At 34.8% G+C, this 14,843-nt stretch overlaps 1 protein-coding gene across 2 annotated transcripts in view; it reads left to right on the forward strand.

Annotated features, from left to right (window-relative positions):
• The window catches only part of SIK2 (salt inducible kinase 2), a 133,381-nt gene that overhangs the window by 11,747 nt on the left and 106,791 nt on the right, over positions 1 to 14,843 (forward strand). For both annotated transcript variants that reach the window (XM_054592488.1, XM_054592489.1), the window contains exons 2-3: positions 726 to 842; positions 3,319 to 3,382. In XM_054592488.1, the coding sequence (XP_054448463.1) occupies positions 726 to 842; positions 3,319 to 3,382 (181 nt within the window). The remainder of the gene's footprint in view (positions 1 to 725; positions 843 to 3,318; positions 3,383 to 14,843) is intronic.

Raw genomic sequence — 14,843 nt, forward strand, 5'->3', positions numbered from 1 at the left:
ACTATTGGTGACTTCCGATACCTAGTTACTCACCTTCGAATGCCATTCCTTCACATTACTAACCATGGAATGGTTTGGGTTGCAGTCGAGTTAGGTCAGGCAGAAGCCACATTTTAAAAGATCAGAGTCCTTTAAGGAAGTCAAATTTTGTTTAATTACTAACATTTGAGTGTTTGTACTTTGATTTTGAAAGCGAAATTTAATCCAATTGGTTGGTATCTTTTCATGTAGATGGATTTTGATACTTTATATTTAACTTTTTACCAGAAAGTAGGTCTACATTCTTTGGAACCTATCACTTGCTTTTCTGGAAAACTTTTATTCTATTACAATGGAAACCGTCTTCTACTTGGCTGATCATTTACTTATAGATACTTTGCAGCGGGATGATAGTTGAAACTGCTGAAATTTTATTTCTTTAATATATAAATAGAGTAAAAAGGCATTTTATTTGTATTGAAACAGAAGTATGTTTTATTAGAATAACATTGCAGGATTATTCTTGATAGCACACTGAAGACAGTCCCAAACAAAGTCTACCAGTGTCTTACACATGGTAGATGTTTAATATTTGTTGAATGAACAAATGAGCATTGAATTTAAACTAGTTGTCATCATCATAGGAACCTATAGGCAAAGTCTCAGATGTCATTTACTAAAAAGATTCTATATAGAAAATGTTAACCATTGTATACTAATTGTATTTATTTGTATATGCATTGCAGGTGGCAATAAAAATTATAGATAAATCTCAGCTGGATGCAGTGAACCTTGAGAAAATCTACCGAGAAGTACAAATAATGAAAATGTTAGACCATCCTCACATAATCAAACTTTATCAGGTATGAACTCTCCATCCTTCTCACATTCAATTCTCTATTATGGATCATCAGTTTTCTCTTTTACTTAAGTTTTTTTCAATGTTTAAAAAAAGGATAATGTCGTGCTTTTATTAAGCTGAGTACATACATCTTTCTATATTTAAATAAAAAATTAGAAAACTAAAAACTATTAGTAGCTTAATTTTAAGTTGTCTCTTAAACTGTAAGTTATTTATTTAAAAAGCTGGTAGTTGTATGTTTGTGATACTGTGCTTACACCTGCTGGCTTTGGGTGATGGCACCATTAATGAGAACAGGGGAGTTTTGCTTATTTAAAAAATAAACTGTTACTATTTTAAGAAATACAAAAGCCAAAAGTGGTGTCTTACTTAGTGACATACTTTGTAATACCTAGAGCCAAATCTTATATTTTGTTTGGCCTATTTTATCAGATAAAGTAAATGAGCCATTTTTTAAAAAGCAACTTTGTTAAGATACAATTTTGTAAACTGAAACTGTACCCATTTTAAGTGTTTTTTAAAAGGAAGACTTTTCTCAGATTTTAAAAAGTAATTCATGAATGGTAACGTAATACCAAACACTTGTAATGTTTTTATTCCTTAATAGGTTGACTTTTTTATATTGGAAAACTAGTTTTAAACTAAAATATGACAGTATGCTAGCCTGTGGTTCTGATCTGCCAAATATGATGTGTGCATCTGGTGTTATGCTGGGCTCAGCCTGTACGGGCTGCTGGGAGCTGATTATTAATTTTCAGAAAATTTGCAAGCTGATTAACATCATGTTAGTAGCTCAAAATCAGTGACTATAGACATACATACACCACAGGAGTTGGCTTGCAAGTCGGAGCCTTTTTTTTTTTTCCCTTTCAGAGGCCTGGTACTAGCATATCACTGTGTGCACTGAAGTGGGTTAGCAGAAGTGGCCATTGGGGTTTAAAAAATATGAGAACTTCTAATTATGTTTTTATCGTTAGATTTATCTTCTTGTGTGCATTTTCTTACTGTATTTTTTTTCCATTACCATTTAGTCCCCTTATACCTTCCCGCCCCATCACCACATTATTATCCATGTCCATGAGTCCTTTTTCCTTTTTGCTCATTTTTAGTATACTTAATATATTTATATATTGGCCCAAGTACGTAATTTGTGCCTCTTTATGTATAAATTCATAAATACATGTACATATTTTTATGTATATGCACACATACGTACATATGTACATACATATCTATATTTAGTTAAATAACTTTTATTGATAGAAATTTTCAATTAAAAAGGTGTGGGGACCATCAGCATTACCATTAGCTAAAGATGAGAGATTATGGTGTGCCACTCAAAACAATTCCTGAAATTTTGAAACTATAGAGGACCTCTTAGGTCAAATTTATACCTGAGTATTTCTCTTTTTAAGTTGTTTGGTTGTTTTTTTTTAAATCCTAAGGAGGATACTTAAAAGAAAATAATCACATTTTTAGAAGTCTCTGATGAACCATAAGGCAAACTGAAGTTAAAACCTCCAGGCTGCACATGATAATTCTACGTTTATTTGAATTAAATCATCAGTTAAATTGATTTACTCTTTGACTTTTTATACCCATATTGTAGGTAGCTCTTAGTTTTTTGGTCTGATAGGGAATAGTCCTACACCTACATGTTAGAGCAAATTTGTTTCAGCCTTTCAGTAGATAGAATTTCAATGTTATGCTATTAGCATGTGTCAGCATATAAAACAATAGCGTTACAGAGAAGCAATCTAAAATTCACTCCTGTTGAATCTATAAATTTATTTCCTTTCAACTCAGTGTAGTTTGAGAAATCAAGTTTATGACAATGACAAACTTCCTTTCTGAACCTAGGAAAACTAATTTAAATAAAAATATATATAGCAGTAGAGTTCATGAAGAAGCTCTTGAACAATGTTTTAAATTATAATACTATAATAATACTATGTCACAATATTAAACTGTAGGAGGACTATCACATTGTGCCGGATTAGGTAGGCTACAGCGATAAACTGAGCTGTATTTTATTATCGTTTTCTTGATTAGAGCCTACCATATTAACACAGGGTTAGAAAAGTCAGTGAGGAGGTGGTAAAAAGTTGATCTTCAAAACTGCCATTACCTGTATTAGTATTTTTCAAACTTGAATATGCATGATAATCACCTGGGGATTTTGTTAAAATGTCAATTCAGTGTCAATAGGTCTGGGGTAGAGGCTGAGATCCTCCATTTCTAACAGACACCTGGGAAATGCTGCTGCTGCTGGTCCATGGACACACTTGGAAGAGCAAGGATCTAGATTTCTCACCAAAGTGTTAGTATCAGGCTATTGTGTCTTGTAAGCTTGTCCAGCCTCTGAATGGTTCATAACTTTGACACTTTTATTAGTAGTTTTAAAATAAGTAACTCTGTGGAATGTGGTAAATTGCGATTCTTTCCTGTCAGACTAATGTGGAATTATTTATCAATAGGTAATGGAGACCAAAAATATGTTGTACCTTGTGACAGAATATGCCAAAAATGGAGAAATTTTTGGTAAGTACTTTTCCTTAATTTTTTAAAATTTGAAAATGTCACTAATCTTCATAAATGGAGTATTTTCTATTCTCCTTTTTTTAAGAGTTGATAACATGAATTAGAAATTTTTAAGCATTAGAATGTAATAAAATATCCAGTAAGCTAAAAATATGGAATGTTATTTACTTTCTTATACTTATGATATTAAAAGTACTGTTCAATGCTCTCATCTATATTAAAGAGATTGCAGAATCAAAGGTAGGGAGAAACTTTCATTCATATTGCAAGGGAGATGTTCTTTCCTTTTATCTTCCTTTTTACCCTCCTTTTTAACAACTGTTTATTGAGCTCTTACTATGTCCCAGGCATTGTACTAGGTAAAAAGGATACAATGGTTACCTAAATAACACAATCTCTGCCATTGTGGATCTTAAAAATTATAGTAAGCTGTAACTCTAGCTGTAAGACCTTAGCCAAGTCACTGTATTTTTCTGGGACTCAGTTCTTTTACCTCTAATAACTTATTTGAGTAGTTAGTTTTTGTGACTTATTCTTACCCTTAAAAATTACAAATATTTTATTCTGGGTTTCATCTGTTTTATTTTTTTCTGTGGAGCCAGAAGACTGTAGGTAGTCTAAATATTTTTGGTTTTTAACCTAAATTTAAGTCCAGAATTGTTTTTTGAACAGCTTTATAAATTGCACATATTTTAAGATGTACAATTTGATAAGTTTTATGTATGTGCCATCACCACAATGACTCTCAAAAGCTTCTGTGTGCCCTTGGAATCTGTCTTGTCCCACGTCACCACCAGGCAGTCATTGATTTGTTTTCTGACTCTGTAGATTAGTTTGTGTCTTCTAGAGTTCTATATAAATGTAATCATACAATGTGTGCTCTTATATCTGGTTTCTTTCTCCCAATATAATTATTTTAAGATTCATCCATTTTATTGTGCGCATCAATATGTGATTTCTTTGTATTATTAGTATATCTTATTTTATTACTATACTCCAATTTGCTTATTCGTTCATCTGTTGATAGACATTTGGGTTGGTTTCAGTTTTTAGCTATTACACGTGAATTGCAAGGAACATCCATATACAGGTGTTTAACTTGTAGTCTACCTTCAAGTAATATTCAGCACTTCACATATATAGTATAAGAAACTTGTGATAATATACTTCTATTTTGCCTTGCCCTGTAATTCTTTTTCTTATACCTATTTTATAAAGTACAGTGTTGTTATTTTTGTTTAGAAAGTCAATTATGTTTTAAAGAGATTTCAGTATTTTTTTTAAATCTTAATATATTTAACAGTGGAGTTATCATTGCCAAATCCCTATATCCCTTTGTATAGATATATTCTTTTCATTTGGTGTTACTTTTCTTCTGCTCAAAGGATTTTCTTTACCATTTCTTGAGTACAGGTCTGTTGGTGACGAAATGGTCCAGCTTTCATATGTCTAAAATAATCTTATTTTGTCTATTTTTGAAAGATATTTATAGTAGGTATATATTTGTAGGTAGACTTTTTTCCTTCAGTACTTAAAGATGTTGCTCCACTGTCTTCTCATTTGCATTATTTCTGACAAGAAATCCGCTGTCATTTTTTATTCCTCTGTATGTAATGTCCCTGTTTTCTCTGACTACTTCTAAGATTTTTTGTTTATCACTGATTTCAACCGTTTGATTATGATGTGCCTTTGTGTGGTTTTCTCCACAATTTTTATGTTTGATGTTCACTGTCCTTCTTGGATTTGTGAATATGCAATTTCCTGATTATTCAAATTCAGAAATTTTTCATCCATTATTTTCTTAACTAATTTTTCTGGCTCACCCCTGTCTCCTCTTCTTAATAGACTTCAGTTATACACATATAGGCTGCTTGAAATTGTCCCACAGCTCACTGATGCACTTTTCTGTTTTACAAAATTCCTATTTCTATTTTTTTTTTGAACAGTTGCTATTTCTGTATCTTTAAGTATACTAATCTTTTCTCCTACTATGTCTAATCTGCCATTAATCCAGTTTATTTTTCATCTCAGACATTGTTATTTTCAGCTCTATAAACTTGACTAGGGCCCTTTTTCTTAACATCTACATTTTTAGTTGGCTTTTTGAACATATGGGATGCAGTTTTAATAACTTAATGTCTGTGTCCCGTAATTCTGTCATCCCTGTCAATTCTGGATCAATTTTAAATGACTGATATTTCTTCTCAGTTTTGGTTATATTTTCCTGCTTTTTTACATGCCTGCTAGTCTTAGATTGGGTGGCAGATATTGTCAATTTTACTTTTTTGGTTACCACATATTTTTTAATTTCTATAATTCATCTTGACCTTTGTCCTGGGATATAGTTAAGCTATTTGGAAACAGTTTGCTCCATTTGGGTGGTTTTTTGTCTTTTTTTTTTTTTTTTTTTAAAGATTGAAGCAGTGCTCAGTCTAAGTCTAATTATTTCCCACATTGGAGTATGTTACCCAATGCCCTTTCGGATTTTGTTTTTTTTGTAGGCTGGCCAGTAGGAACAGGCACTATTCCTGGTACCAGGCACTATCCTATGTAATCCTCTCAAACTGTTCTTGCGTTGGCCTCAGGTAGTTTTCTCACACACGTTACAAATCATTACAATCCTGAATGCTGAAGGGGGTTCCTCGGATCTTTAGTGTTGTCTTTGTGTATAGTTCTCTCTTTTCTGGTATTCTGTTTTGTAGATTCTATTTGCTTTGTTCTTTCTAGACTCTCGGCTCTGTCTTCTTCAACTCAAGGACTTTGTTGGCTCAGCTTGGGTACCTCCTCACTATATCGTGGCCTGCACATTTTCTCAAGGCACTCATTGGTCTCACCTCATTTATTTCCTGTCTGTCAAGTATCACTCTCCTTATTTGCCTGATGTTCAGTGTTTTATAAGTAAATGTATTATGTATTTTTGTCTGTTTTTGGTTTGTTTGTTTGCTGGTTTGTTGTTTGTTGGAAGAGGGGGGTTGTTTCAGGAAGGAGGGTAAATCCAGTTCCTGTTACTTCATCTTGATTGAAAGCAGAAGCCTCCAGTCTTCTCAAAATTATCTTTAATTATACTTATTTTTAAAAGAAGGAATTATATATACTTTTGTAGTTTTGAAAAAATGTATTATTTATAGTTGAGTTTAAATAGTTTTGAATCAATTATTTTCTAATTGTATTTTAGGAAATTACTAATTTTTTTTTCTTTTTTATGATACTGCTTATTGAGCTTATTTAAATTCTTAAGGTATTTCTTTCAACTAGAAGCTTCTTAACTGATGCTATAATAGAATGGCTTTGAAGCCAAGCAGATCTGGCTACACCATAGTAATTGTTTGTAATGCTGGCTACACTGTATTAATTGTTGTATTGTTTTGGGCAAGTTTTTTTTTCCTTTCTTCTTCATTTTAGTTCTCCTTTTTCTCCTTTTCTTTTTAACATTTACTCATTCAGTCAGTCAGTCTTTCAGGAAATCTTTATTGTAAACCAACTATGTGTCATACACTGTTCTATGTATTAAGACTACCACAACAAATAAAAGAGAAGAAAATCGCTGTTCTCATAAACTATATGTGCTAGTGTGGGGAGAGAGACAATGAACAAAATGAGAAAATTATATAGTATATTAGATGGTGGTAAGTGCTGTGGAAGTAATAAAGCAAGGAAAGGAGCATGAGGAATGGGGAAGTTGATTACAATATTTAATAGAGTGGTCAGGAAAGGCCTCACTGATATTTGAGCAAAGATTAGAAAGCTCAGTCATACAGATATGGGGAAAGAGGGTGATCCAGGGAGTGGGAGGCGTAAATGAAAGGTCCTGAGGCAGCGGTGTGTTTGGTCTGTTCAAGAAATAGCAGCAGGGAGGTCCATATGACTGGAGAAAAGCAAGCGAGAGAGAAGAGCAAGAGTAAGAAGGAAGAAGAATAATAGGAGATGAAGTCAGAAAGGTAAATGGGAGTCAGGCATAGGGTTTTGTAGGCCATTGTAAAGATATGGGCTCTTACCTTGACTAAAATTGGGGAATCATTAGAGGTATTATAGCAAAGAAGTGACTGCATCTAATTTAACATTTTAAAAGCATCCTTCTGGCTTCTGTATTGACAATAGATTGTAGTAAGCAAGGGTGGAAACAGGGAAACCAGGTTGGAGGCTGTTGTCCAAGTGAGAGATGATGATGGCTTAAACCAGGGTAGTAGCGCTGCACCTAGTACTAAGTGGTCAGACTTATGATGTCTTGAAAGTAGAATCAGATTCTTTGACAGATGGACACAACTTAAATAATAAGTATGATTAGGGAAGGTGTCTGATTCCTGACACACTCAAACATTAAAAGTTTGAGGAAAGAGGAGGAACCAACAAAGGAGTCAGAGAAGAAAACCAAGAGAATGCAGTACTATCCTGAAAACCACGTAAACCTTCGCTACAGAGGCACTTTGGAGCGAAACAGAAACACGGTATGTTTGTTCATATAGAATAGATTTGATTCATTCTGCAACATAGCAGTTGAGACATCAGGAAAGAGCAGTAGATTGGGGAAGGTTTAGAGCAGCCGGTGGTGCTTGTATGTTAGTCAAGGGATAAATAAAAGCATTGATAATTAGCAGGGAGGGAGTTTATGACTCACCGTCAGCAGTGCTTTCCAGCCCTGGAGGAGAAAAAGTACACACTCTGAATGACCCATGTTGGGGATTGGAATGGTAGGGGGACAAACGCACCTAGGAGTTGCTGTGGCCAAAGAGGTGAGAGTTGAAATGGCTGACGGCGAGATTCAAGTTCAGGAGGGAGACAAGTGAAGCAACAAATGAATCGATTTCATGAACTGAAGAAATAGAACAGTGGAGCAATGAAGGTTATGAAGGTGAAATACTTTTAGGAAAACAAAACGTTCATATACATAAAATAAAAACTCTAACCTTGGTCCTGTACATAACTTCCCAGAAGCTTGCCACTCAGGTTCTCTTCTGATGCTGGCACTGACTGTTCTGACTGCCCTGCTAATCCAGAAAGGGCCTTAGGTCTTTCCACTCCCCTCAGCTTCTGTTTCTTTGCTGTATAGAGAGAGGTTTCCTGTGCCATCCAGTTTTCTTGCTCTATCTGACTAGGTTTACACCAAAAAAGTGATTTTGGCAACATGTTGGGACTGCATCTACAGTGCGTGATTCATGCATTATGAGGCTGTAGTGTTTATGCCCTTCATTTTTGTTTGGTAATTAGATTGTACCTCACTCCATAAATGGCTGAAGTACCTTTAAAGAAGAATAATACAAAAACAATTATTCTAAAGTACAAATAAGAATAAAGAATTGATCTAGAAAATACATAGAACAGTAGAAAACAATTGTGAGAGGTGGAGGACGGGAACACTAACATGCAGGCAATAAGGGCCCAAGAGCTTCAGATACGGCTCTGAGCTTTATGGTTATCACAGTGAAAGAATATATAGTCATTTGCAGAATTTTATCTAAGAGAAAGAAAGGCACATATCCCTCAAAGAAAGCAAACCTTTTCTTGGTAGTAAATATTTTCTTTCTGGTTTCTTATAAGAAGTACTATGTGAACCATATTTTAAAAAACAACAATCTGATTAAAACTGTTTTGAGGGCTTCCATTGTTTTTGAAATAAAGTCCAGGATTCTTAACAAGGCCAACAAGGATGGTTACACTGTACAAACCCTGGCCTTAAATACAGTAACAATAAAGGTTATCATTTCTTGAATACTTAAAATACGCTGGGCATTATGCTAACTCCTGTAACCATACTGTTATTTTGTCCTCTTTACACCCTCACAAGATAGGGACTGTTAATATCTATTTACAATACAGGAAACTGAGGCACAGAGATTAAACAATTTGCCCAAGTAAAAGAGCAAACAAGGCATTAAGTGTCATAACCAAGTTTTAAGCCTTAGTGTGACATCAAAGGCTGAGCTTTTAACAACTCCACTATACTAACTAGTTATATGTCTCCTTAAAGTTCTTTGAATTTAACAAGCTTTTTCTGTCTTAGTGACTTTGTACACTATTGTTTCTTTTGCCTGAAGGATTCTCTGTCCTCCTAAAACCCCCTAAGCCTGTCAGTTAGTTGAATTAAATCTTGATATCATTAATTTAATGTTATCATTAAAACTAGAAATAGGCAAAACATGTAATAGTTTTGTCCACTATAATGGGTAATGGACACAAAAAGCACTTGATCTTTCTGTCTTCAGTACTTTGGAAACTGACTGGTGGATTTCTTACCAAATCTAATCTAATGATCACAGAAACCCATAACCAGGCTGATCTCCATACTATTTGTTTTCAAAACAGAACATGTACATTTTTTATTGCAGATCTGTGTCCCTCCTGTTTATTTGGACACATAGAAAGCCCTTTGCTCTCTTCATATTCAAATCTTCCCTTTTTAAGAGGCCTACCTGAAGCTCCATCTCTTCAATAGTCCTTCTCAGTTCTATCCACACTGATTTCCTCCTGTAAGAACATTGTAGTTCTCTTTCTTGCACAATTCATTTTAGAATTTACATACTGCCTTTCATAGTTATTTAAAGTCTTCATGTGTATCTTTTTATCTCTACTAGATTGTAAGCTTCTGCTGACTACATAGCATAATACACAGCTTTTTATAAACACCTGTTGAATGAATGCTATAATAGTCTACTTTGGCCTAATACCCCTTATTTACTTAGTGAAGCCAACAGGAAAACACTGCCAGGTTAAGTAATGAGGTACTCCTTTGTTCAGTTTTTGAAAGGACTTTTCTGTTGGTTTACACTTCCAGAGATAAACATGAATGAGGAAATGCTAACTAAATCAAGGAAGGAAATTGGCCTACTCTAGTATACTAAGCAGTTTTTGAGTACTTACTGGTAGTTATCACCCTACACTTACAATTTTTCTTCTAACTCCACACCTCCCTAGTATACTGGTAAGGGCATATACATTCATTTTTTTAAAAATTTTAATCTTTACCCAAGGATATATTTATTGATTTTTAGATGGAGAGGAAGGGAGAGAGAAACATTGATGTGAGAGAAAATCATCAATTGGTTGCCTCCTCTCTATGCGCCCTGACTGGGAATTGAACCTACACCCTTTGGTGTATAGGACAACATTCCAACAGTTGAGCCACTAGGCCAGGGCAAGAGCATATACATTTAATCTGAATAATTTTTGTTTTCCAGTCTTATATAGCGGTTGGTGTTCATCTGTGAAGGGTATTATTTTCCTGATCTGGTAGCATGGAACATGTAATGGCAAGTGAATATGCTGAAAAGAGCCTTGAGTTATCTATAAATACAGGGGCTGGCAAAAGTAAGTTTACAGTTGTGAGTATGAGAAACACGGAGTTTATTCTAGTATTATTATTCATTAATTTTTGTATTATTTTCCATACAAACAATTATAAACCCACTTTGGCCCACCCCATATGAAGTTTGAACTCTAAAATTTTCTTCTGGAATCATAGGTGTGATTAATAAAAGTTATTCAAGATTCCTGCATTCTCTAGAACTATTTCTTGTATTTGTCCATGTGGTCATAGGCAGTAAATGATGCAAAAATCTTGGGGTGGTCACCTCATCAGACAATTTGGGCACCAAACAATTAAACTGGCAGTCAGCCATTTCCGGACTGTTAATTAAATTACCCAGGGTCTTTCTATTTAGATTTCTGCTCCTTGATAGGCTGTGTATTTCCAGGCCAAGCATGTGCCTGAGGTTTATTGATTCATTTCCTGTCTTTCCCTTTCAGTGGTAACATATTACAATGCTGACTGTGGTGATTGAGAAGGGGCTTTGTTTGAGCCAAAATACTTTTAGACTCTTGGTTACTTAGAGAATCTAAAGTTTAATTTTTGTGGTCTTTGGTTACTATCTAACAGCTTGAGGTAATGTTAGAAAAGTTGTTTATTTGCCTTTTATTATGAGTTTAAGTAAACTTTGACGGTTTTATTAATTTATAACACCACTATGACTCTAATTTATGTTTTAGTTCTTTGGGTTTTTAAATTATTAACCAGGGTCCCAATTGCAGTACTGCTTAAATCTATACTCACTTCTCCAGTTTGTTCCATCATTCTTTTAGTTTGGACCTTCATCACTTCTCACTTGAATTACTTGAGCAAGCAGGCTAAGGTTTCTTTGCCTCCTGTTTTGTCCCTTTTCTAAACCATCTTTCATGTCGCTGTCAAAAATATCTTTCTAAAATGCAGATCTGCCCTGGCCAACGCGGCTTAGTTGGTTGGAGCATTATCCTGTAACCAAAAGGTTGTGAGTTTGATTTCCAGTTGGGGCACATACCTGAGTTGTGGGTTTGATCCTTGGTCCAGGTACATATGAGAGGCCACCGGTCAGTTTCTCTGTCGCATCGATGTTTCTTTCTCTGAAAAGCAAGGAAAAAAATGCCCTCGGGTAAGGATAAACAACATAATAATTTTTTAAAATGCAGGTCTGATCCTTGTCAGTTTTGTACTTAAAATATTTCTGTGGTTCCCCACTGCCTTCAGTATAGAATTGGTATAATGATGCAGCCCCTATATACCTTTCCAGTCACATCTCCATCACATCTTGTATGAGCTCTAATAACAGCATAATCTCCTGTGCAGATGTATAGGTAAATGTTGCTTTCACATGTCTGAGGATGGTAGATGTTAGTGCAGAAAGATTAAATTAGTGTATGCTTCAGAAGGGGTATGCAAATGTTGAGTTCATGCAGATTAAATTAGACTGTCCTTGGATATAAAATTTAGGATCCTTTGAATTTTTATTAGTTGCATATAAACTAGTTACCTTTGAAGAGGTCAAATCTAATTGTATTATTTGTAAATCTTTCTGGTTAACTATTAGGGAAACTAGTAACTTACGTGAAAGAGCCAGCCTGATTCATGATTCAAAATTTCGTTGTTGCTCACCCCTACACCTTTGTTTGAATTGGGTCAGGCGTTCAAAGTCTGGAGTAAGGTCTGTGTGCTAATCCTAGTTCTAACTTCTAATATAAACCTCTGGAGCTAGTCACATGTTTCTGAACCTCAGTGTCTTCTAAAAATGAGGGGGTTATTTGAGTTTATTAAATATGTGTGCTTGATACAATGACTAGTGCTTGGGATCTAAAAGAAATGAATGGCTTGTCCACTACAATGGAAGAGATCATAGTCAATTTTCAAGGTCTAAAAAGTTGATGTCTGTAAATCTCAGGAAACAAATTTTGTGAATATTTGATGAATGAAATGGATTTGTCAGAGATGACTAAATATATTATTAAGCATCATATATCTGGAAATGTAAGCATAACAGGCCCTAATTGTTTAGACACGTATTGAAAAGCAGTCCAGTTTTTCAGTTAACTTTGATTTTAATTTCAGCTATCTCCCACTGATTATTGGCAGTCTGCCTCTGCTGTGGTTCAAAGCTGACATTCTGTGCTGTGAGCAGTGAGCTTCTCCCATGTCTGGCAGCCGCAGCTGCAGCTAGGCTACAGTGAAGGGAGAGAGAGAAGCATCAGCTCTTCTGATCTTGGCCATAACCATACCCAGCCGAATTCTATCCATGTGAGGCTTTTGGCAGTCTGTGTTTTCTGTTTCTCTCAGGATGCATTTCCATTAAGTGAATCATACTATTAAGGAATTTCAATAAGATTGAATTAATTAAGAGAAAGCTACTTCTTTGTTTGTGAAAAAGGAGAACCAGAGATAAATTTTATCTGCTAATTAAGGTGGTAAGAGGGATGGATTTCCTACTTAGGATAAAATCAGAAAACAGTCCACATTAGGGAATAATCTTTTCTTCCCTTTTTGGAGAATATTCGTTTTCCTTTCAGAAAGAGGTCTCTGAGTAAGACTTTGTGTTTCTGAAAATGCCTGCATTTTATCCTCCTACATGAATAGATACTCTGATTGTGCTAATGCTCCGTTGTCTACTTTTATAAATTATTTATTCCTATGAAAGAAATACATTGTTTATTGAGGGTGTCTTGTATACCAGACTCGATCCTAGGTGCTCAGAACACATCAGTGAATATAGAGTCCTTGCCCTCTTGAGGTTTATATTTTAGTGAGAGTATTTCATGTTGGAAGGATTAAAAGAAAATATATTATGCCAGTGTTTCAGAGAAGGAGGATGTGAAAGCCTGGATGAGAGTAAAGATTTGTTCTTTTATAACAGGTGGTCAAGGAGAGCCTTGCTGATACATATTTGTGCAAAAACCCAAAGAAGGAATGCATTGAAGTACATTTTTTAAGACCGTTACATGCATTGAGGTCTTCATGTTTATTATGACACTTAATAGTTGGTCTTGGAATAGAATTTTAAGTTGGAAATAATTTCTCTTCAGAATAATGAAACATTGTTTTATTGTCTTGTAGTTTCCAGGACTGCTTTTGAAAAGCTTAAACCGATCCAATTCCTGACCCTTTGTTGTGAATTGTTGTTTCTGACTGTGAACTAGTAAAATCTTTTCTTTGTCCCCAGTGTTCTGAAATTTCACAATGATGTGCCTTGATATAGGTCTGTTTTGTTTCATGGTGCTGAGCTATTATTGGTGGGTCCGTTTAATCTGGAAACTCATTTCCTTTTGATCTAGGAAATTGTCTTGAATTAGTTGATGGTTTCCTTCCCTAATTTTCATCATCTTCTCCTTCACAAATGCCTATTATTCAGATATTGATCATCCTGGGCTGACCTAATTTTTTTTTTTTTCCTCATCTTTTTCTTTTCTACTTTTTGGGGGATCACTACAACTTTTATTTTGCTACCATATTTTTAATATCTATGAGTTAATTTTGTTCCCTAATTGTTTGTTTTAAAATAACACTTATTTTTATGTGATGATTTTACAATGTCTTAGCTCTCTGAGAACAATGATAATTTTTTTATGTTTTCTTCTCTTTAGTGCCTTTTTTCCTTCGAGTTGATTGTTTTCTGTTGGTCTGTATGTTTTGATCTGTGTATTTGTGTTAGGAGGGTTTTTTTAGATGATTACTGGGCATATTTGATTGTCAATTCCTACTGAAGAGCAAGAGACCAAGAGCCAGTCTATGGGATTTGTCAGCAATGACTTTATGTAGGAGTGATCAAATCATGTTCTTTTTTTGGAGATTCCCAATGTTTGTACCTTTATTCTTGAGTTGATAGAGTCCCAGGAGGAGATTCTTCTAGTCCTCCACCCAGAAGATAAAGGCTTGGTTTTGCCATGGTTTTGGTCTCTTGGGTGAGGAAAGCTGAGGTATGTCAGTATCCAATATGCATGTTTATTTAATCCCCCTGTTTTTCATGTGCTATCCCTGTCCTCAACTGTGCCTAGGGTCCTTAAATCTAGAAACCCTCTGTTTTAGTCTCTCAAGAGGCTTAAATCTCTGGATTTCTTCTGGAGTGTAAGTTAGGACACTCACCCAACTACATAGAAGGAAAGATGAGACCTGGGGATTGAATTACTTCAACTGATCACCCTTGTTTTAGCCTTACGCCAATTTCAAAGT

Source organism: Pteronotus mesoamericanus, unplaced genomic scaffold (genome assembly GCF_021234165.1).
Source record: "Pteronotus mesoamericanus isolate MK-2021 breed Mesoamerican mustached bat unplaced genomic scaffold, CSHL_Meso_final scaffold_36, whole genome shotgun sequence".
NCBI lineage: Eukaryota > Metazoa > Chordata > Mammalia > Chiroptera > Mormoopidae > Pteronotus > Pteronotus mesoamericanus.